Raw genomic sequence first — 24,934 nt, forward strand, 5'->3', positions numbered from 1 at the left:
CGTTTGCTCATTATTCTATATATCCTTATTATTGTTCATATGCTCATTATTCTACATATGCTCATTATTCTACATTTACATTTACAGCACTTGGTAGACGCCATTATCCAGAGCGACTTACATTTATCTCATTTATACAACTGAGCGGTTGAGGGTTAAGGGCCTTGCCCAAGGGCCCAGCAGTGGAAGCTTGGCAGAGCTGGGATTTGAACTTGCGACCTTCTGATCCAACGTCTTAACCACTGAGCTACCCTGCCCTTCGATATATGGTCATTATTCTATATATGGTCATATACAGTAAATACATATTTCCGCACGCGCACGTGTGTTAAAAGTCATGGCTGTCTGCAGTCACTCAACAGAATATTCCATACTACTGCTTCTGAAAAGGAACTGAATGTTTGTCTCTGTGTGTGTGTGTGTTATTGAATATCTGACTCTAAGATGATTCACATAACTCACAATATGTTGCTAAGTGTGCACAAAGTTTCCAGAGTAACAAGACTGGACTAAAGGCCTTCATCATCTGTGCAAGCTAATAATAATAATAATAATAATAATAATAATAATAATAATAATAATAAAGACAGCCATTATTATTAGAATTATTGGTGCTTGTGTGTTTGTGTGGCTTCCCAGCTCAACTTCAACTACTTTTGTGTGAGTGAAGGAATGACTAAAGTGTGCCAAACTCTTCAGCACATTAATATTCCCTATCACAGGTATTGATTGATTGATTGATTGATGTAACCATATGTTTGAGGTTTCTTTCCTTAAACGCATTTTCGTTATATTTTACTGGATTGTTGTGTTTCCTGATTGGAGAAAAACAAACAAACAAACAAACAAAAACAAAAAAACATTAAAAGGCTTCTAATGGTGTTTTGTTTTATTCCACATTGGGCTTCACATTGTAATGGCCGTAATGAGGAATTGTCACATGGTAACTAAACATGGATATATATGATATATTTTTAAATGTCATTTAAAACTAGAAATTATAAACCCCTCGTGGACATTCTGAGATTAAATGAGACTATTCGAAGAAGAAAAAAACACAGTCGTGCATAACTACAACGAGTATGAACGAAATGTAAAAAGAGTTTGTGTGGACTGCTCTGCTTGTGCATGTAATTTCACCTGTTCTCGTTTGTAGCTGAAATCTCGCGAGAGTTCGTTCCTAGTAACGCACTGTTTACACTGATACAGGAAGCAGCGAGGGAATTAGGTAAGAATCCATCTAACATAAAGCACGTATTTTATAGTGTTGCTATAAATCCTTTAAAAAACAAACAAACAAAATAACACCAAACAACAAAAGATAGATATATTTAACCAGGTATATTAATATGTTTTCATGCTTATGTGTCATCTCATTATATAAATAACTTACTGTAACTTTTATTACTCTTGTATATTTCCAAACTGTCATTGTTTTCTGAGCAATTTAGTTTTACTGAGTCATTTTCTTACAGTTCTTATTATGTTATCCTACTGTACAGTGTGCACAGAATGGTGTTAAATGAGTGATGTAGATGGCTTAATGGAGCCTGTCCAGCGACAGCAGTGTGTATGGAGCCTGATAAAGGAGTGTGTGCCAGACTCCGAGCTTCCTGAGATAAGGGCTATACTCGGGGATGCACTCATAGACATGTACACAGAAGTCTACTCTGAGGTAAGGCAGACTGTAACTCACACTGAATCACCAGAGATGATAATAATAATAATAATAATAATAATAATAATAATAAACCTTCACAAAAGAATGCCAAAGTATTGCCAACTGCATTTTCCCCCAAAACCCTTTAAAGAAAGGATTGTCTGTAAATGTGGCACACAAGAATTAGTAGGTCTACGTAAATGTTTGCTTTGGCATGGCTTTTGGAGTGGATAAACTCAGCCAAACTAAACCTACAGCGTTTCTTCCTGTATGGAACTTAAGAAGCTGTTCCTTTTCTGTGAAATAACGTTCATGGTTTAGACACAAATCTAGACAGCCTAGATTTTCGCCCGAAAGTGCCGGACGTGAATGTTAAAAGTCATGACTGTCTGCAGTCACACGAAGAAGATTCCACACTAACGCTAAAGGAAGGCAAGTTCACAATGTCAGTAAAACCAGTTCATGGGAAGATGCTTCACATGTCCGTGGAAGGGAATTTAGAGCTCCCAGAGGGACACTGTCACACATTGCCTTTAATACATTCATTTGGCAGACTAGTGACTTACGAGTGAGGCAGAATCCAGGTATATATGCTATTGAGTAGTTATGGTTTAAGGGCTTTGCTTAAGAATCCAAGAGAAGCTCCCTGGTAGCTCTGGGATTTCAGATTACAACCTTCCACGCACTGGCATACAGGTGCATCTCAAAATGATTTCAATATCATGGAAGAGTTCATTTTTTCCCCATAACTGAATTAAAAAAGTGGAACTTTCACATATTCTAGATTCATTATACATAAAGTGAAATATTTCAAGCCTTTTTTTTGTTGTTGTTTTAATCTCGATGATTATGGCTTACACCTCACGGAAATCAAAAATCCAGCATCTCAGCATATTGCCTTGCTTGTGTTTAGCCAAGGATAAGAGCCTGCTAACTATCAAGAAAGTCAAACATCTGCCCAAGTACCTTATTTTATAATACTGTAAATAGTTAACAATTTCGTTCAGTTACTATTTAAATATAAATTGTTTTGTTACATGCGTATGAATGAGTCACAAATTTAAGACTGAGTGTGTAGACGTGTAAGATTAAAAGTTAAATAGCAAAGGATTTGAATGCTCCAGGGTCATCCTGTTGTTAAGATTATTTAGACATAAATGAGCACTTTTCATGCTTTTGTTTTAGGATAGTTCAATTTGGAGCAAAGTAGACTGATTACAAACAAAAGGTTACCTCCTTCAGAAGGTTTCCAATGCAGCAGAATCTTGCATTATAAATGTTGTGTACATTTCGGCGAACATGTGAGCCTGAGGTTTGGACACTTGGCTTCTGGATTCAGAAAGCTTGCTGACAGAGATTCCTTAAATCAGTTTATCGTTGTAGTATAAGAAGACTAAGTGCGAGACAGACAGACAGGTTCTGATTCCACATCGGCTCGGATCTACTTTTTAAATGCAACTACTATCTACTTTCTTTTGCACTTCATAAACAAAATGTCTTATTTATTGAATATCTGGCTTTATGATGACTCACATAACTCACAATATGTTGCTAAGTGTGCACAAAGTTTCTAGAGTAACAAGACTGGACTAAAGTCCTTCATCATCTGTGCAAGCTAATAATATTAATAATAATAGCAATAGCCGTTATTATTAGAATTATTGGTATTGGTGTGTGTGCGCATGTGTGCGTGTGTGTACATGCACTGAATGTTGTGTTTTCCCATGTTGGCTCACCATAGGTGCAGATGTGGGAGCAGATGTGGCATGAGGTGCATGATGGGAAATCCCAGATGCCCCACTCCTCTCTTGCTGACCCTCCAGCTGTTAAAGGGCTGCTGCGTTCTGAGCTCCAGCTGCTGCTGCTCAGTCTCAGACAACAGTCCACTACACTGGGCAGGTGAGGAGAAATTTCACTCTGAACCATTAGAGTTAACACACAGTCACAATGTTATGCTAAAATGCTATACACAGTGAAGGAAAAGGCTCTCCATGACAGCGATTAGTAGCACAGGTGAAGTTCTGTGATGTTCAGACAGAAACAGTATAAGGAACACAGAAGCACTTGTTGCTGTGTGATTGTTGATGCAGATTTCTGGCTCTCAGTGCCTTTGTGTGTGTGTAATTTTTGAGGTAATTCATAACCTTTGTTCCTTGCAGTTATTATAAATCTTATCATTTTGAGTGCAACATCAGTAGTCACCAAGGAGTTCAACTACGAAGCAAACTGCAAGTCATTTTTCTTCAGGTTCTTTGGTTTGGTGTCATCACCAAAAAGCCTGTACTACAAAGCTTGGATTAGCTACAAGGTGTGAATGAGTGTGTGGTTTACATCCAGGGTTAATTCCCACCTCGCACCCAGTTCACCCGGGATAGGCTCTGAACCAACGGCCACTCTGACAGGATGAAAGGGAGACTGAAGATGAATGAAAGAATGAATGAATGGGTGTAAGGATGGATGGATGCGTGGATGAATGAATAAATGAATGGGTGGATGGATGGATGGATAAATGAAGGAATGGTGGATGGACGAATGGATGAATGAATGGGTGGATGAATGAATGAATGGTGGATGGATGAGTAAATGAATGAATGGTGAATGAATGGGTGGATTGATGGATGAATGGGTGGATGAATGAATGAATGAATGGTGGATGGATGAATGGGTGGATGGATGAGTAAATGAATGAATGGTGAATGAATGAATGGTGGATGGATGAATGAATTAATGGATGGATGGATGAAGGAATGAATAAATGGGTGGATGGATGAATGAAGGAATGAATACATGGGTGAATGGTGGATGAATGAATTGGTGGATGGACGAATGAATGAATAAATGGGTGAATGGTGGATGAATGAATGAATGGGTGGATTGGTGAATGAATTAATGAATGAATGGTGAATGAATGAATGGTGGATGGGTGAATGAATTAATGGGTGGATGGATGGATGAAAGAATGAATAAATGGGTGAGTGGTGGATGAATGAATGGATGGATGGATGAAGGAATTAATAAATGGGTGAATGTTGGATGAATGAATGAATGGGTGGATGGATGAATGAATAAATGGGTGGATGGATGAATGAATAAATGAATGAATGGGTGGATGGATGAATGAAGGAATGAATAAATGGGTGGATGAATTAATGAATGGGTGGATGGATGGATGAAGGAATGATTAAATGGGTGAATGGTGAATGAATGAATGAATGAATGGTGGATGGATGAAGGAATGAATAAATGGGTGAATGGTGGATTAATGAATGGTGGATGGATGAAGGAATTAATGAATGGTGGATGGATGAAGGAATGAGTAAATGGGTGAATTGTGGATGAATGAATGAAGGAATGAATGAATGGTGGATGGATGAAGGAATGAATAAATGGATGAATGGTGAATGAATGAATGGTGGATGGATGAAGGAATGAATAAATGGGTGAATGGTGAATGAATGAATGAAGGAATGAATGAATGGTGGATGGATGAAGGAATGAATAAATGGGTGAATGGTGAATGAATGAATGAAGGAATGAATGAATGGTGGATGGATGAAGGAATGAATAAATGGGTGAATGGTGAATGAATGAATGAATGAATGGATGAATGGTGGATGGATGAAGGAATGAATAAATGGGTGAATGGTGGATGAATGAATGAATGAATGGTGGATGGATGAAAGAATGAATAAATGGGTGAATGGTGAATGAATGAATGAAGGAATGAATGAATGGTGGATGGATGAAAGAATGAATAAATGGGTGAATGGTGAATGAATGAATGAAGGAATGAATGAATGGTGGATGGATGAAAGAATGAATAAATGGGTGAATGGTGAATGAATGAATGAAGGAATGAATGAATGGTGGATGGATGAAGGAATGAATAAATGGGTGAATGGTGGATGAATGAATGAATGAATGGTGGATGGATGAAAGAATGAATAAATGGGTGAATGGTGAATGAATGAATGAAGGAATGAATGAATGGTGGATGGATGAAAGAATGAATAAATGGGTGAATGGTGAATGAATGAATGAAGGAATGAATGAATGGTGGATGGATGAAGGAATGAATAAATGGGTGAATGGTGGATGAATGAAGGAATGAATGAATGGTGGATGGATGAAGGAATGAATAAATGGGTGAATGGATGGATGGATGAATGAATAATGTATATTGCTTTCTCTCAATTGAATAACTGCCAGTGCTTTCTTCAAGTTCCTTTGGAAAGTGGTACCCTTGAGAATAGAACCGCTTCACACACTCGTCTTACAAGTCGCTCCCTCATCCTGACGTCATTCCTGTGTATACACCGGTATGTCTGGGACGATATACAACCACACGGACACACACATTTATCATTGTAATTCCAATATACAGTAAATGCGTCTCTAACCACAGCTTGGAAATCGCTATGAAAACCAGACGAGCGCTGCTCCTCATTCATCAAACTGTCAAAAGTTAACAAAAAGTCAAAACACATACTGTATCTTGAATTTGACGTTCCACTCTTATAAAGAATAGAATTTTACAGTCATGCCCCTGTATTTATGTACTGTATGAGTTGTTATACTGAGCAGCTATGGGTTAAAATTCTTTACTAAAATATGTCAAATAAAGTTCTCACCTATGTGTACAGGATAAGTAGTATATTTTATTTTATGTGTATTTGTTTGTTTTCTGTAGAAGATGATAGTCATGAGCTGTAACAGTACCTACTGCTTTCGATTAAGTACGTACTGATCAGTATACTTGTGCAGTATGAATACAATCCGGACATACTACATCCGCCATGTTGGCACTGTCATGTGACCTACAACTTAAAAAGAGCTGACATGCTGCCTTCCGCCATTTTTGATTCTGACAGCTCTTCCGCGACAGCTCTCCTGTTGCCTTATGGGATAGCGCAGTGTCCATTGGTTCCCTACTGCAGAATATCTGGGTATTTTTCACCTACTGTTTTGTGAATACTGGAAATTCGGACATACTATAATGCTTTTCGCCTACTGTACAGTTAGGTAGGAGGGATATTCGGATGCGGCATACGGTCTCATCCTGTCTAGTGTGTGTGGGAGACTCAGTACCTAAAGATATTTGATTGTAATTTCATATCTAAACACTTGAAAAAGTTTCGTTCATTACATTTGTAGTTACAAAAGTAAAACCATAGTCTTGGTTCGTCGTGCTCAATAGCCACTTCTATTGGTAACTAAATCAAAAGATCAACTCAACCGGCCGGTAGACGTCCATGACTCCTCATCTGAAGGGTGAACCTGAAAAATAAAATCAATGAAATTCTGTTGAATGTGATCAAATTAGTGATTTTTTTATTTTTTTTATTTTGCTCAAATATTTCACCGTGTACTTGTTAAAGGGTTAAAACTGGATTGGGACTTGACCCGATCGATCTGCATTAACCAGACTGATTGTCTACCTGAGGTCTGACCTCAACCGACAGCCATGCGTGAAATTTCAATCATCGAATACAATCATAGCAAAAGAAGCGACTGAAACAGGAACTAATACATCCTGCAGTTTAACAAAGAATCACTTTACATCGGTGTCTGAGATAACCGAGGGAGAAGAAACCAGCGAAATGCACGAGTCCTTTCATGTGAACGAATCAGTCTTCGCACTAATCCAGGCTTCATTTCTCTTCTCAGCTCTGAGCTGGCCTTTAGATTCACTCTTCTCACAAATAAATGTGCTGATAAATGTGCTGGGACTACACTGGTCTTTGAGGTATGGGTAAAGGTCAGGACCCCAATTTGTCAAATGTGGACAAAGCTCCACTAAGAGAACGAACGCTGGGGTTTTAAATCATTTATTTGTTGGAGCCGGTAGAAGCCAGAAAGAAGCAGAGATAAATTGTAACCCAGTCTTTAAGCGTGAAGCATAATGGCACCTCAGTAACGCTGCCAGCCTACTAATTGTTTTCCCAAAGCATTTCTTTAGCATTGTTCACGCCTTGTTTACTTTTTTGATTGATTGCACTTTATGATAACATTTCAATTTGTTGCCTGGTTACACCCATTATTACGGACGCCATGTGGTGAAATAGCAGGGTTTTGGGTGGCCTCGCTTTTCAGTGCAACAATGCATCCGGATGACCGTTGAACTCTTTCTAAAAGAAGTTATTTACAGGTAGTACTCGAAGAGAAGGAGTGATCGTATCCAAGTAGCGCAAGGATGGTGGAAAGAATGCTGTGTCTGCCAAAGCGTTCCTTCTAAATAGCAGTTTTATGTTTTAGTCCTATAGATTTGAGGGTTTTTTAAGACATCGATGTCGAACTTGACTTGACTTTGCATGCATCGTAGCGACAAGATGAGAGGCCTGGTTTCCCAGACGTAGCTAAAGCCTAATCGTCGATTAATAGGCTTTCTCAGTGCAGAATCCCAACCCGACTGTAATTTGGTCCACCCACGACTTAATCGACGTCCGGAAAAGTGTTCACCGAATCTTTGTCTGGTGCGCTAGGCCTCATTGTCGGGAGCAGGTGCACAAGCAAACAGCGAGGTACTTCATCACAGAGAGCACGTCGGATGTTTACGGACAGTTTTAAAGCGTAATTTGTGATCTCTTTCGAGCTGCGTTGAAACGAATCGCCTCAGTCGAGACTAGCAGATGCCGATGGCCTCAATGTTTTTCAGTCCTGTTTGTTTTGTTCGTCACGCCTGGTCTGGCTCTTTCTCCACTTGCTTGTATAATTAAGTCTCGCACTGTAAGTCAACTGCTCTCAGATGGGGTGTGGATCTGTGCCCACTGTTTTTTTTTTGTTTTTTTTTTTCCCAGCACAGAACAGGAAACCTTTGACTCAGTGCCACGTTAGTGAGGGCGGGCTCACCTTTTAAAAACTGCCTGATTTACAGGAGTTGACTGACAGCATTTTTCCCCCCTTCTCTTTCTCTCCCTGGGTTTCACCAGCTTCCCTCCCCTCTTGTGTGGTCAGCCTCCGCTCATTGTGTGTGTGATTTGTTATGGGTGGAGGCAGTGGAGCTGCACCTGGCCCTTTACACTGAATGCCCATTGATCGAGCGCCTTAACGTGGCCGTGTGAACTGCAAACGGCGTAGACCCTCAAAGCTCCTTAAATCTCCAAAGGAAAGCAGAATAGCAAGTGCAGCAAGCCTGGAAGCCTGCGAAAGCTGTGTGCGTGTCGTGCACGTTGTATTTCGTAACGGAGGCAACATTCTCAGCCTAAAGGAAATGAAGGAGTCTTTATTTAATGCGGATGCAGAGCTTTCATGAACAGAGCAGAAAAGCATTGACTATTTGATGTTTTTGTACAGGCATTAGAGATCCTCTCACTGGCAGCAGCTCTGTGCTACTCTCAGATCTATGCTGTGCACAATGTAGGCTCTGTTCTCATCCTCGTCCTTCACTACAAACACACACTAAGAGAGATGAGGATGCTGGTTATCATGCATGCGGCCTTTTTCTGTCCAATAGTGTAAAATACTGTCTATATACTGTCTGTTTCTTTACTGAAGGCCAGTTGTATATAATACATACGCCTAATAACGCTAGAGAAACATTTATTAGGGACAGATTTACTTTTTTTTTTTTTTTTTCACATAAGGTTGTGTTATGACCTTTTCTGCACTGACCTACTGAGATCATCTTTACGATTGACTTTGTATGTCGACGTAATTCTAATACGTCAGAGTCACGTAATGGTTACGGTGTAATATATATATCTATATCTAACGTCACACTCTTATTTAGAGTACGTACAAAACAATGTTGTTTCAGCAGCCATGAGTTTTCATAAATAGTATATTAGCATTATGGTATAATTGGTTATCATCAAAATCGTATAAATAGCAAAATGAAAAATCATAAAAATAGACTATACGGCTAAAAGTATGGTGGATATCTTTCCTAATTATCGCGTTCAGGTGTTTTACCGACACCCATTGCTAACAGGTGTATAGAATCAAGAATATAGCCATGCAATCTCCAGAGCAGAGACAAACAAGCAGCAGAGTGGATCGTACTGAAGAGTTCAGCGACTTTTATTTTAAACATGGGACTGTCACAGGATGCCACCTTTGCTATTAACCAGTTTGTGAAATGCAAGCTTTTAGGAGAGTAGGACCGCCAAGTTCTGAAGCGCGTGTACAAATCACCTGTCCTCTGTTTGGTTCACTCACTACAGAGTTCCAACCTGCCTCTGGAAGCAACATCAGCACATGAACTATGTAGAAGGAGCTTCATAAAATGGGTTTCCATGACCGAGCAGCTCTACACACGCCTAAGATCACTATGCACGTCGGTTTGCGTGGGAAACTCTATATTAATGCTTAATGTTTTGGAATGGGATGTCCAAAAAGCTCATATAGGTATGATGGTCAGGTGTCCGTATACTTTTGGCCATATCGTGTATAAATAAATGTCTTGACCGTGCCATGGTATTAAATATGTAGTAATTAGACGTATGTCTGATGTACTGTATATACTGTGTATGTAGGATTTTCACATAGACAGCAGCTAATATTGAGAAAAAAAAAAAAACCCCACATATTCATCTAAGATTCATACACACTAATTTGATCATCAATAATCTTTTACTTTCTGGACGTCTCCACTCAGCTTTGATGATGTTTTGTCAGAAACGTGGTCCGGTAACATGTAACAGTGTTGTTTAGCGGGGTTTTGTGTCAATATTACCACCGAGTGCTATATTCAGCTGATTATATTCATCACCTTCATGTGACTGTCATATCACAAGTACAGTGAGCTACAGCTCTGTCGTCATGCCTTTCTAAAGTATGTCCATTTGGAGAGTGTTGCAACACGACCTTATCCAGAGAAACATCTGTGTAACGTAATAAACCTGACGTAAGTAGTATTTGACGGCTGTCACCTATTGAAATTAAACCGTCGTTATTATTTAGGTAAGTGTCTATCAATTGTCATAGAGGGTTTATGTCTTCTCCAAGGCAGTGTAAACACAAACACTCGGTTTACAGTGGGTTCTGTGGCTAAACCTCTTAATGAGAAGGTACTGTAGTGCCTCATACATGGCCAAACACATAGCCTTCTGCTTTCTGTTCATCACACACACATCCACGCACTTCTTTTAGTCCAGCAGGGCTGCGGAATTGGCTAGGGATAAAAGATGTGCTCATGCTGTGCAGTTCCAAATCCCCCTACTCACATCTTTGTCTCTGTTTCTCACTGGAACACAGACAAGAAGAGAGAGAGAGAGAAAAAAAAAGGAAAATGAAAGGGTCTTCTTGATCTTTTTCTTCCTGTCTGTGAGTCAGTTAAGCATGGGGAGTTAAAGATTACAGCACAAGAGCTTCAGAAAACAGGGAAGATTAAAGGAAGAGGCAGAGCATTCACATCGAGGCTATCATTTAGGAGACTAGCGTAAACGGCAGATGCACAGAATGTGCTAAACATTATAGACGCTAGCGCTAACAAGCCGGTTTGTTGTGTACAGTATGTCAAAATTTGACTGTAGTCATCTACTGAGTGTAAGATATGACTGGTTACCACTGGTTCCTTTTTATAAACAATGTAGGTGACACTTTATATGTGTTCATAAAACATTCATAGCTGGTATTCCATAAATCATTTCTATAGTGACAGTTTACATTTATGGTATTTGGCAAACGCCCTTATCCACAGCGACTTACAGAAGTGCCTTGAAGTCTCTAATAGCACTGTTGGGAAGGTAATATAGTAAGAAAAGCACACAGAAAACATTTTTTTTTTTTTAAAAAAGTGCTAAATTAAGTGCTTTAGGAAGAGGTAGGCCATTAGCATAGATGATGTTGTTATTATTATTATTATTATTATTATTATTAATTTATTATTATTAGTTGTGTTACTGTGTGTGTTCGTTTCCATTTCGTTTCAATTCTATTCGGTTTTATTTGTATTGTGTTTTTAGCAGTGGACATTGTCACAGAGCAGCTTCACAGAAATCCAGTCCCCTCTGAAACTATTGGAACGGCGAGGCCAATTCGTTTGTTTGTGCTGTACCCCAAAGATATTTGGGTTTAAGATGAAAAGATGGATATGAGAAAGAGTTTAGGATTTCAGCTTTTATTTCCTGGTGTTTACAACTAGATGTGTTAAACAACATAAAACATAGAACCTGTTGTATGAGACGCCCAATTTTTAGGTGAGCAAAAGTATAAGAACAGATGATAAGTCTTGAAGTAAATAACACTTAATATTTGGTTGCATATCCCAGCAGCATCAAACCTGCTACTTATTGACACTACCTACACCGTGTTTCACAGACTTTCTTCCTTTCATCGCACTTTGACCTTTCCATCACTTTGGTAGAGGTTAATCTTGGTTCCATAACTTTTGTGGCAAATTCCAATCTGGCTTTCTGATTCTTACTGCTGATGAGTGGCTATGGCCTCTATATTTCTGCTCTCGAAGTCTTCTTCAAACGGTGGATTGTCAGACCTTCACCCCTGCCCTGTGGAGGGTGTTGGTGATGTCACTGACTGTTGTGTTTTGGTTTTTCTTCACAGCTCTCACAATGTTTCTGTCATCAGCTGTTGTCATTTTCCTTTCTTTTCCTTGCTTGCTTTTCTCCCATAGACAGCTCTCTAGTCTTCATGTCGGTTTATCCTTTTTAACAACAAATGCAGTCTTTACAGGTGAAACTGGAGGCTAAAACCAAGAGTAGATGTTCAGAGCTATTTATTGTTAAAACAGTCAGTCTAACAGGACACACCTGGGTAAGAAGTCACATGAACCAATATTTTTACTCACCTACAAATTGGGTGGTCCGATGCAAAATGTGCTATGTTGTATGCCCTGTAACACGTACATATAAATACCAGGAAATAAAAGCTGAAATTCTGAAACTCTTTTGACGTCAAACTCAAATGTCTTCAGTCTACAGCAAAAACAAATGGCCTTGCCGTTCCAACAGTTTCGCAGGGGACTGGATATAAATCTGTTTAAATATTATATGTTCTTTTACTCGACACTAGTTCCTTGTGAAGATCCTTGTCCTCTGTATGTGTTGCAGAGATGGAGATAAAGTCATGTCCCGATACAATCCCAAGGTGGTGAGTTATGCACTCAGCACAGAGAGACAGCGAAGTCCAGACAGCATTGAGTGTGCAACACCATCTAGCAGGCCTGCGTCCAGCAGGTCAGTACTGCACAAGCATTTTATTTATGTATATGTGTGTGTGTATGTATTACTGGCATTAGGTTCAGTAATAAGCAGCTCTTAAGTTTTATGATGTATTATGTATTATCTTATCAGGTCAAGCTCAAGACTCTCATCTAACTCCAGCATTGAAGATGAAATTGAAGCTCTGCGGCACAAACTGAACATCACCCATATAAACGAAGTTGTGTCCCATCTAAAGTGAGTAAAAATGATGTCAATAATTCAACAGGTTGCAGAAAGACAGTCATTAACTTATGCATGTCTTTATTCAGAGATTCCTCATTCACAACTCCATTCATTTGAAATTCCATTGAAATATTTATTGCATCCTTTGAGTGACCAGCTATTTAAAAAAGTTGCTCTTTGACAGATGTAAGCCTATGTTCGGTTGATTCGCTTGCATACATGTTGATTAATCATGGGACTGCATGCTCGCTGCCTCATTTACTGTCACCCCAGCTATTATTGTACCTAGTGGTGAAAAATGGGAACTGCAGCAAGGGCAAATAAAGAAAAGGATTTTCTCTCCCTCATGACTGGGGGGAGGAGCAGCAGATAGGACCCTTAAAGACATGGTTGCCAAATTGGAGTTTAAAATAGTCCATGGCTACCAAGATCTTGTTTTGTAGCAAATAATTTGAATTAAGTTAAATTAATTTCTGCAAACAAAAGCAAAGTGTAAGTGCAGACAGTGTGGCTATGATGTACAGAAGCATTTCTTCTGTGAGATATTCTGCAAAGATTGGAAGAGGGAAATGGGGATGATGGAGGGGATAATGTCTGTACATTAGAAATATGTGCGCACCACGGTGAACTTGTTTCCCCACTTACAGTGTGAGGATTTTTATTTATTTTATTTTTTTTACATTTGTTTCCAATTTCCATTTTTTCCCGAAATGTGCTGCTAGGCTTGGCACAAAAGGTCACACTTGTGGTAGCGCTGTAATGCTATACTCTAGGGTGTAATATTTCAATAATACAGTGACTGTTTATAAATACCCAGTGAGGTAAATTTTGTGTAATGAACGTTCTTCCGCTGAGATTTCTTCAGCTGCTTTCCTCCCCGCCTGTGAACACAGAGCAGACGTGTCTGCAGACGTGCTATTTAAAGACTAAGCACTCCCCTCTCCTCTGTTTCCCATTCAGTGGCACTCCCCGTCTAGACTCCCGACCGTCTACACAGCTTCTACAGTTAGCCTTTAAGACATCAGATAGCCCAACTGGACTTTAACCCAGAGCGGTCTTGTTAGCCATTAGCAACAACTGGCAATTATCAGCCTTTTAATCAGAAGCATGGACGGTGCCTGGTTGATATCAATTGAAAGAACTGCCATGCGTTTAACTAGCAAATAATATCCTGCATTTTTTAAATTAATTAATTTTTTTACACTTAAGCGAAAGGAGACGTTGGGTAGTGTAGAGCGGAGAGGAAGTGGGCCAGTTCAGTCCACCAGAACAGAAACCCCCTTTGTGAGCAAATGAATAGCAGACCCAGGCATATGTAAGATTCCTGAGTCCTAAAAAAAGGAAGCAAATTAAGAGCCTACAGTGTTTGTGTAACAGGGGAAGAGTAGCCCCTTCTTTCACGTCTTTCCTTCTTCTTCTCAAAGAGTCTTTAGATTTTAGCTTTGCTCTACGGTGTTCAAAAAGTCTAAACTAGACCCAAATTGAATGCATTTTAGAGCTAAGGGGAATTGGATAAAGTTTGTACATTAATGAGAGAGAAGCATTAGGAAAAAGTGATGAAGCAAACAAGAGGAATGTTAACTTACTGTGGAAATACTGTATGTTAATCTTTTAATCATGTTCCTATATAATTCAAGTTAATCATATTTTTGTGACGAATGTGATGTTTCTGTTCCTTCTGATTGTTTGGTTGTATTGATTGGCAGATCAGTTCTTACTGAGGAATGTGAAGTTCTGAAAAATGATGTTCAGTTGCTGCAGGTAGGATTCCCCTTTGTTGTCTTTTGATCTTTTTATTTTATTTTATAGATGAAAAATGTAAAAATGGAGCAATGCTTGACCATCAGTCAGTCTTTGTTAGACCTGGAGATAATATTTTAGCTTGCAGCTGAACCTATAATGGTGCTTGAAAGTTTGTGAACCCTTTAGAATGTTCTATACTTCTGCGTAAATATGACCTAAACCATCATCCGAGTTTCACACAAGTCCTAAAAGTCGACAAAGAGAACCCAATTAAAGAAATGAGACAAAAATATTACACTTGGCCATTTATTTATTGAGGAAAATGATCCGATATGACATACCTGTGAGAGGCAAGGGTGTGGACTCTGATGAAACTTTGATGATGTTTTAAGCCATATTTATGTAGAAAGAAATAAAATTCACAAACTTTCAAGCACCACTGTAAAATAAAGCTCCAGGTTTAACAATTTAACACTGCAGCTGAAGACATATGATTTCATTAATGTGGATGCCTGAGTAAAGGTCAGCGCTCTGTCATATCAGCTCCGACCACAGAAGCTCGTTGTGTTAGTGTAAGATGAGCTCAGGCTAGTTTGAAATTCCTATAAGACAGGTTTAAATCCAGGTCAGACTGCATTTTTCAGTACTCGACTTAAGAGCACAGCATTGCACACTATCGATCATGAAATTTTAATGGACAGGCTTGAAAAGATAGTCAGGTTTGGCTGGTTTAGATCTAACTTGACAGGCCGTTACCAGTTTGTGAGCATCAAACCAGAGTCTTCAGAGCAGTACGGTGTCCCTCAAGGTTCTGATCTAGACTCTTTGTCATTTATCTTTTATATATAGCCTCTTGGATACATAATTCACAAATATATTCTTGGCTGTAACTTCTATGATGATGATACACACTTGTGAGTTTGGCCAGATTCAACAGCACAGCTACACAAACTGTAATCCTTTTCATTTAAATACTGTACGACATCTAACATCTCTAAATCTACATATTAACATTAGAGATTATATGACATTAGAGCGATCTCTATCACTAGAGAGTCTTAGCCACAGTAAGACGTATTCCAATCTTTCATGATATTTCATCGGTACTTGTGTTTTTAACCCCTATTTCGGCATGTTGCTAGGTGACAGCCCCTCTGCCACTCCAGAATGCACACATCATTACCAGGAACATATCTGGGACTGTCCAGTGAAGCAGTTTATACTTTATGCCTCGGCCATCGTCCATTTACTGAACAAGATCAAAAAACGTCTTGCCAGTTCAAAGGGTCTGGGCTAACACACATGAAATAATCCTCAGAACAGTGTAACATAACTATCCAAAGGAGCTGAACGTTATGAAAGAGCACTTTGACGTATCGGAAGCAGTTGGAGTGGGACAAATAACGGAGAGCTTAAAATCGCAGGAAGATCTGAAGAAAACGTTTTTGGGGCGTACATCTGAAGAAAGATGAAGGAGGTTAAAACGAGTCCCATTATCCCGCCACAGTGCTGAATTTTCAAATCCCGATCAGTCCGAAGATGTGTGCTAATTTTCTAGAACGACGGCTCTGAAAGTAGCGTCAGCTGAAATTGTTGTCGTTGTTCTTTAACGAAGGAAGTCATAGAATTTTGATATGGTGAAACAGTTCTAGAATATAAGGGTGTCTGTGCTTTGTCAGTAAGTAGGTTTTCTGCCATGGGAAAGTCTTAACGTCGAGAGAGAGAGAGAGAGAGAGAAAAGAGACGGGTGAGGAAACAACTGTTCATTGCTAGAATGTATACCTATCAGCCATTACGTTAAAACCACCTGCGTAATACCGTGTAGGTCCCGTTTGTGCCGCCAAAACAGCTCTGACCCAATGAGGCATGGACTCTACGAGACCTCCGAAGGTGTGCTGTGGTATCTGGCACCAAGACGTTAGCAACAGATCCTTAAATTCCTGTATGGATAAAAATCCACTTTGAGTCATGCTCTTATAGTAGAATTCTGGACTTCAGTGTGTCATCACACCACCCTGTCACGGATTATTTTCTTATTATAAAACGCCCTGTATTGGTTGATTTCGTCTTCTTATGACGTTTACAGTCCTGAATGGTTGAAGAAGTATAACCCATCCCAGGCAGCTCTTACATCATCCCTAAACGCTGACATTCCAGACATTGCAAAAAATGATATCTTTCCATGATTTGTGATAATTGTCATTCTTGTTTATAGGTAATAGTTGTGTACCGTATAATAGTAAGCGTACCTTGCCTGTCTGTCTGTCTGTCTGTCTGTCACTCTCCCTCTCCCATAAACACACACTTTTCCACTTTGTGTTGGCATAGCACTGAACGCAGTTCCAGATGTGGCACTTCTTACTGCTCACAGATGGGAAAACCATGTATCCAGACATTCCCAGACATTTATACTGTACTACCAATATAGCACTCTGTGTCTCCATACTCACTACTATATGATATATCATAAAAGAACAGCATTTAATGAGGTACACTCACTATTACTGAGCTGTATGGAAAGTATTTACTTTACAGAGTATTTACTATCAACACCCAGAGAGAAACTCCTATTCCAAAAACAGCACACTTATTTGATAACATTTTCCTCTTTGCCCTTCTTGAGCTTGTGCTTCTCCACACTGGGCATACTGGCACAGCCATCTGCTTCAGCTGCACTGTTGGGAGGAGAATTAGCACACACTTAACACAAACATCATAACAGCTGTGTCCTGCCCACTAGGATACTTAGCTGTTGAATCCATGTCAGAGCAATAAGCTCAGAGCACATAAAGAGGGTTTGATGGGCCTCACAGCCAGCTGCTAGATATCACATGTGCTAATGAGGGAGCATGTCCTCTGTCAGCTGTTGTAATAGGGATGCTTGAAGTCCAGTCACTCAGCAGTTTTGGGCTGACCAAGATGACCGAGATGTATTGGGGTTGTGCTGTTTATTGGTTTCTGTAAAGATATGAGCAAATGACTGCACAGTTTGCTAAGCATTCATATGCTTCTGTGGCAGTGTAGCTTCACCTATGTGTGTGTGTGTGTGTGTGTGTGTGTTTCAGGAGAGTGTGGAGTTGGAATATCTGAAGCAGAGCGGCTTCATGGAACCCACACTAACAGGTCAGTAGGCAGCTGAAACTGTCATCAGACCCCACTTGTTTTGACTGTATTCATTCGTTCATTTTCGGTAGCCACTTTATCCTCTTCAGGGTCCTGGTGGATCCACCGTGGGAACACTGTAGTGTAGTGTGAGGTGAGAATACATACTGGATGAGATACACGCAGGTCCATAGTTTTGCATCATGCACACAACGTGCCTGTGCATTCCTTCACATCTAGGTCAATTTAGAACAGCTCATCTGTTTACAGGTGTGTTTTTGGGAGGTGGGAGGAAACCAGAAACCCCCAGAGAACATATACTTATTTGGATGATTCTTTTATCCAAAGTGACGTACAATTGAGACAGGATACAATTGAGAGTGGAGGGTTATGGATTTTGCTCAAGCACCTAATAATGGCAACTTGATGGTGCTGGGATTTGAACTCACAGCTGCAGTTAGCTACTGATGCCATTATGTGGATTTGGTTACTCTTAATTGCCACTAGGTGTGAATGTGTGTGTCGGGATAGACTGTGGATCAAGCGTGACCCTGAATAAGGTTAAAGAGGTTACTGAAGATGAAGCAGACATACAAGCAGAATAAAAGGACATCGTGTGGGACAGGTCAGGTATCATTAGGAATTTAATCACGGAGGAAGCTGATCAGAAGGAGGCTTTGATTTCGTTTCTAGACACAATGTATTCATTATTTTTTTTCCCCCCATCTGAAATATTCATATGGAACAAGAAAGAAAAGAAATAAAGACTTTAAAGACTGCTGCAGAATTAGGTGCTCTGGTTTATATCTCGGTCATCAGCTTTTTATTGGATTAAAAAAAAAAATGTTTTGAGTGTTTGATGTGTCTGGGCTAACACACATGAAATAATCAGATGAAATAAATATCCAAAGGAGCTGAACATGATTAAGAAGTTCTTTGAAGTAAAGCAGTGGCCACATGAAACTAAAGAGTCTTACGCCTTCAGACAAATAACAGGCAGACAGGCAGGCAGACAGACAGACAGGCAGGCGGGAAGGCAGATAAAAAGGGAGACTAGTTGTTGTTGTTGTTGTTGTTGTTGTTGTTGTTTTTAACTGAAACAAGCTTTAATATATTAAACAGAATGTGCGTATGATTAATCTGGTGAAATACTTGGAAAGTCACTGAGAAAGAACTTCTATATGAACCAAAAGAATCTGTGAACATTGCGTTTTCGCAATTATGTAGCAATAAAAAGAAATGCAAAATGGTCTGGGGCTTTTAAGAAACAAAAAAAGGATACAAGTAATAATTTACTGCTAGGGATATGAGCAATAATGTACTGCTAAGTGTGAACTGTTAACAAACTCTACAGCTTAAAATACAGACAGATATATAACAAACAGTGGTGCCCTTTAGAATGTTCTATATTTCTGCATGAATATGACCTAAAACATAATGATATGTAATATTGGATTATTTTCCTTAATACGTAAATGACCAAGTATAATATTTTTTTTGTATCGTTTGTTTAATTGGGTTCTCTGCGTCTACATTTAGGACTTGTGTGAAAATCCGATGATGTTTTAGGTCATATTTATGCAGATTCTAATGGGTTTCAAGCACCACTTCATATATAGAAATGGTGTCCCCCTGGGGAACCTTAACGGTTCTGTACTGGACCCCTGTTTTTTTGGAAGAACCCTTAATTATCTATTGAACCCTCGACTCCAATGAATGTATGGCAAAATACAAAATATGGACATTAAAAAGGCAATTAACTAAATCAACAACACTAAACTGTCAAACAACAACAACAACAACAACAGTTATGGTTAAAAAGAAATGAACATAAATTACGGATTTATTCACTAGAGATAATGTACTGACTTATAATTATTTCTGAACGGTCCCATGTGAGAACCCTTTGAAGTCCATCTTAAAGCAAGTTTATAACCATATCCAGATGTGCACCCATGAGCTGCTGAATTGGGTTTCACTACCATCTAGTGGTTCAGTGATGAATTTATATCCAGTTTCACTGTCGTTTCACCATCAGAATCTTAGCCCTGTCAGCGTGTCCTGCCTTAGCACCTCCTCTTTACGTCCTTTATTTCCTTCATTACAAACTTTTAGGCTTTTTAATGGATGTTTTTATTCATAGAAGGAAATGGAGAGGATTGTGGCTTGAAGGTCTTGATCCAGGTCTTTTTATGTCACTTTTCTGATGCTTATTTCTTCGCAGAGCTGAAAAAGGAGCGCCGACTTATCCAGCAAGACTTGGAAGCCCTGAATTTGTTGAATGAGTCTACATGCACAGATAAACCGAAGCCTAAATTTTCTCAGATTCCCAGCAGGTCTGATTGAAAATCCTGCCACATAACTGGTTCTGTTTCTTACCATTTAACTGTTTTATATATATATATATAATATATATTTTAATTATAAAAACCACTTTATCCTATTTCTGTGTGGATTTACTGTATATAGTCAATATTTCCACTAATACTGCATCATTTTTCAGGGAAATGAAGCAGCCAGTCTCACCTAGAAGAGATTTTCTTCAACCAAAGCCTCCTCCAGCTGTAGCACGACATGATAACAGACCTAATTTCTTGGGCCAAACCAGGCACAGAATTTCTCTTAAGGCTGTGCAGCTTCCAGGGTCATCCCCGAATCCTTCACGGCTTCAGGAACTAGATTTGGAGAACTCCCATATGCCGCAGATTAGCTCTGCTTCTTCAGCCGCTGTACAGAGTTCTCCGAGTGAGTCGAAAATTGCATTTGTAGGATCTGCAACCTGTAGACTTAAAGATGGGGCACTGGCTGGGCATTTCGGGGCTGCCCCAACACCACTGATACCTGCCCCACCGGCAGGGCAGAGATCCAGCAGTAGGGGGCAGCGAGTGGGCAGACGCCTGGGACCTAATCAAACAGGAAACCTGCTCAGTGCCACCTAAACGCACCTGAGATAAACATGCATGATCTAGACATATCATTTACATTCTAAACTATATAGTAAGACTAATGACACATGTTTACACGTTTATTTCATACATGCAATGCAAGTAAACAGCTCAGGTATTCCATAAAAGGCACACAGACAGTTGATCTTTAAAATAAACTTTATTTTACCATTTGAAATTGAACCATTTAAGATACACAGCTGACGCGACTAAGACAATGTTTGATGCAATTTGGCCCTAAGATTCCAAAGACATGGTTAGATATGTTTGATAGAAAGTTCTGAGCTCATTTTCAGTTTCCCTGCCATCACAGTAACTTCACCAGGACGTGACAGTAGTGGACAGTACAGTAGTGGACACCTTCATTTTTTTTTACTTTTTTTTTTTTTTTTTTAATTGTTATTTTTTTTCTGCAGATCTTTTGAGCAGTAGAGAGTGAGTGGGGTCGTAATGCTGTACACGATGCTATTAAACATCATCAAAGTGACACTGTAAAGTGCTGGAACATGAACATGCACGATGATGCATTCTGTTCGGAAATAAAAGGTCTCTTTACAACAGCAAGGAGCTTGGATAGAAAAAAAAAAAAATCACAGTTTTAGTTATGCTATACTGTCATCGTCCAAATACGATATAGTGTGCGTTATTACTTGGCGAACCCACAAAAAAAAAAAAAAAAAGAAAAAAAAACAGCTGTATTTATAGTGGAAATGAATAACACACAGATGAGCAGCTCAGAAATTCAAAGCAGGAGTACAACATGTCACGGGTGTGTTACAATATCTTTATATCTTTACTGGGAGATTTCTGCAGCGATCGTGCAACTTTAGGGCGTGTGACATTTCCGGTTATAAATCAGCATGTATTAAAATGACTAATAATTTCACAGCTACATGTTAGTAGGAGTCGATCATCCACTTTTACAGGTCAGCGGACCCCTTTGGAAGTTTACAGAAACATGTCGGTTCACAGTCTAACTAATAATTCATTTTCTCACGAGTTAACCACTACACGGTTTGTTTACACTTCATGCTATATATATATATATATATATATATATATATATATATATATATATATATATATATATATATATAGACAGTAGTCTAATCTACAGTTGAGGTCATAAGTTTACATACGCCTTGCAGAATCTGCAAAATGTTAATCATAAAATTAAAAAAAAGAAATAAAAATAGTCCTGCCCTGAATAAGCTATTTCACATAACAGATGTTTACATGGAGTCCACAATACACAATAATAACTGATTACACAAACGAACCAGTTTAAAAGTTTACACGCTCGATTCTGTCGATTCGATTCAGTCGTTACCTGGATGATCCACGACTGTGTTTATGTTTTGTGAAATTGTTTGAACAGGGTGTAAATTGTTATTTGTGGCATGTGTCAACTCATGACCACAACTGTACATATAGTAGACAAAATTTCATCACGTGAAGGGTTTTCCCCACACATTTAGTGTCCCTGTGTCCCCTGTCAGTCTCAGATGTTGATTTATGCTAGACTACCATCTCACAAAAAAACAAAAACAAAAAAAGCTATTATTTATATTAGCTAGCTGCTGGTTAGACTATGCTCGGTTTTCGAATTCCTCTTCCTTTGTATGAGTACTCCTGTCCCCTCAAAGTTATACACTGGAACGTTTTCTCCACCGTTACGTGTTGAACTCTTCTATCAAACACTTCTATCAAAAGAGTTTGTAATACACCTTTAGTTGGACCATTGTGTGTGTATAGAGTCATATTTTCCTAAAGGGCACTACAGCATGCTTTAGGGAAGGTGGTTCAGGCAGAATGTATTACACTGGGTGGGTAAGGAATAACCCTTTAAACCTGCGTTTGTACTGTGCAATCACTGTAAAAGAGGTGAATATTCTTTCTTTGTTGAGCACTGTGAAAATCATATTCCTCTGTGCTTCAAGTTTCAGTCCAGAGTGTTAGTTTGGCAACATTTTTGATAATCAGCTGGTTTAAGGAGCTTGAGATAAAATAAACAGTGTCACTGCATATAGATACAAAAAAAAAAACAAAAAAAAACATACAGTTTTAGTACTATAAAAATAAAACAAACGCGATTCTCTTACAAAGGTAAGCTCTTTCTTTTAAACGATCACATGACTAGTTACATACAGATTTAAAAATGACACCGATAATGATATTATTCTGCACTACGTACTAAGACTCACTAGTGAAACATTTTCACTACACAGGAACGCCGAGTGCGGCTAATGAAAAGAAAACCAAACCGAAAGAGCTACAATATGTTCCCCAATCTGATCAAATCATTCAAAAAACAAAACAAAAAACAAAATGCACATACACACCAGTCCAGTTATTCAATTATTACTTTCAATTATTGACATCACTGTAAAAATGAAACAGTACAGGACCAGGGTGCATTTGCATCAGACCAAGTCTCATCATCGCTAGCATAGACAAGAATTAACTGAATTCTACACGCTAATCAAATATTCATTTCAGAGGAGGAGGTTCAGAACATCAAGTTAAATGCTACAACAGACACAGTTGGTGAGCTACGATTCACCGTATGAACATGTCCTTCATGCATCGACACGTTGCACAATATAAGAAACTATTGGGAAAGCTTGCACGTGCTAATATACGTTTTCACACCGTGATAATTGTTAAACAATTTAGTCAGTCGCCAGACGTCTCTCTACTATCGTACGACAGCTACCGATCATATGAATGAAGGCTAGTCTCAGCCTCAGATGCCCTGCTCACAGCCTGACCGTTTCAGAATCGTTAAAGTGGCAAGCTGCTACAATTCCGTATACTGGTGTCCAATGGGAAACACAGCGAGACACGATTTTCAAAGCAAAATATAGTCATGGTCCTGCCTGTCGGGAGAGAATTTTTGAAACAATAGCGGGTAAACGTAGTTGGACATTTGCGATGTCGTTCCAATTCCTTTGACAAAAAAACAAAAACGTACCTGACTGTTCCTATCATTGGGATATTGCGATTTCGAATCTTGACGACGCTACGGCCGTCGTGGCCGGGGGTCCAAGAGAGCAAACTTGACCAGGGTGGGAGGGTTGGCGTTACTCTATCCTCTGTCAATCAGAGTGACGCTCACTTGTATATGGAAGAGCTAGCATTTCCAACTTCTAAGCATGATGTTGTAGTAGAGGCAAACTGGCTAGTGGGTGGGAATTGGAAAGAAATACCAATTCCCGATTAGGTAAGGAAAAAACCCTGAAGAGGTCTTAGATGAGTGCCAGATGTCTTCGAGAGGACATTCATTCCCCTTGTAATAAATAAACCTCAGACATAATGAGCACATGTAAGTCCAGGTCAAACAGCGGATTTTGCTTGATTAATACGTAGGTTATTTGCTAATACTGGGCCAGGGAAGGTGCACTCTTCTAAACGTCGCAGGACACAGACATGGCGTAGTGACACCATTTTGATGATTACACGATGTGGATTATTGCAGTAAATCACGGAAATGACTATATGTATACAAGCTTAACCAAGACGCCTGATGTGTGCAGCGTGTATGACGGTGCTGTGCTCTTTTCACTGTAAAGTCAAGTAATGTAAAAGCACTGCACTGATCAGGTTTAAACTTGTGCTCGCTCATTATTTCCTTATTATTTCCTCGCATCGAGGATTTGCACTGTGCTGTGCCCAACCGACCGTCCGGTACCTCCCACCTCCCACTACTTACTTTTTAAAAAAGAATTTTTATTTTCTATTGCTGATTTAGTTCATTTGTACCTTTTTTTTCTACATTTCCTGGTGGGGAGGGGGAGGGGGAGGGGGTGTATAATCATACTGTATAGCTTTCATCAAGAGGTTATTAAACAAAAAGGGAAACTACAAACAGAAGAAAAAGGAAGGCCAAATATGAAATACAACCCAGGACTTTCATCAACTGCATCGTGAAATGCACTTGTAGCAGCTACAGTGCTAGACCACTTCCTTCCTCTGGAGCTGTTTGGCGATATCTGAACATATACAAGCGTCCAACATCCTGCCAACACTGGGAATGTGGGGCACTGTGACACTAAAAGACCTGGCCTGGGTGTCTTTATGTGACTGGAACGACTATTAAATGACGATTCCAGCCAACGGCTCGAGATCCCCCCCAAAAA

At 39.3% G+C, this 24,934-nt stretch overlaps 1 protein-coding gene across 3 annotated transcripts; it reads left to right on the forward strand.

The window, feature by feature from the left end:
• Positions 1 to 1,185: 1,185 nt before the first annotated feature.
• Positions 1,186 to 21,355, forward strand: ccdc24 (coiled-coil domain containing 24). 3 transcript variants are annotated; one of them, XM_053628028.1, is made up of 10 exons: positions 1,229 to 1,339; positions 1,503 to 1,675; positions 3,402 to 3,559; positions 12,670 to 12,795; positions 12,913 to 13,017; positions 14,712 to 14,766; positions 17,814 to 17,871; positions 20,075 to 20,186; positions 20,354 to 20,595; positions 21,212 to 21,355. In XM_053628028.1, the coding sequence occupies exons 2-10, from the start codon at positions 1,523 to 1,525 to the stop codon at positions 21,232 to 21,234; spliced, it is 1,032 nt and encodes a 343-aa protein (XP_053484003.1). In that variant the 5' UTR covers positions 1,229 to 1,339; positions 1,503 to 1,522; the 3' UTR covers positions 21,235 to 21,355. The 3 variants fall into 3 exon arrangements, with proteins under 3 accessions (XP_053484001.1, XP_053484003.1, XP_053484000.1); XM_053628026.1 differs by lacking the exon at positions 1,229 to 1,339 and adding an exon at positions 1,186 to 1,228 and having other exon boundaries at positions 20,354 to 21,355; XM_053628025.1 differs by having other exon boundaries at positions 20,354 to 21,355.
• Positions 21,356 to 24,934: the final 3,579 nt, after the last annotated feature.

This window comes from Ictalurus furcatus, chromosome 7 (genome assembly GCF_023375685.1).
Source record: "Ictalurus furcatus strain D&B chromosome 7, Billie_1.0, whole genome shotgun sequence".
Classification (NCBI taxonomy): domain Eukaryota; kingdom Metazoa; phylum Chordata; class Actinopteri; order Siluriformes; family Ictaluridae; genus Ictalurus; species Ictalurus furcatus.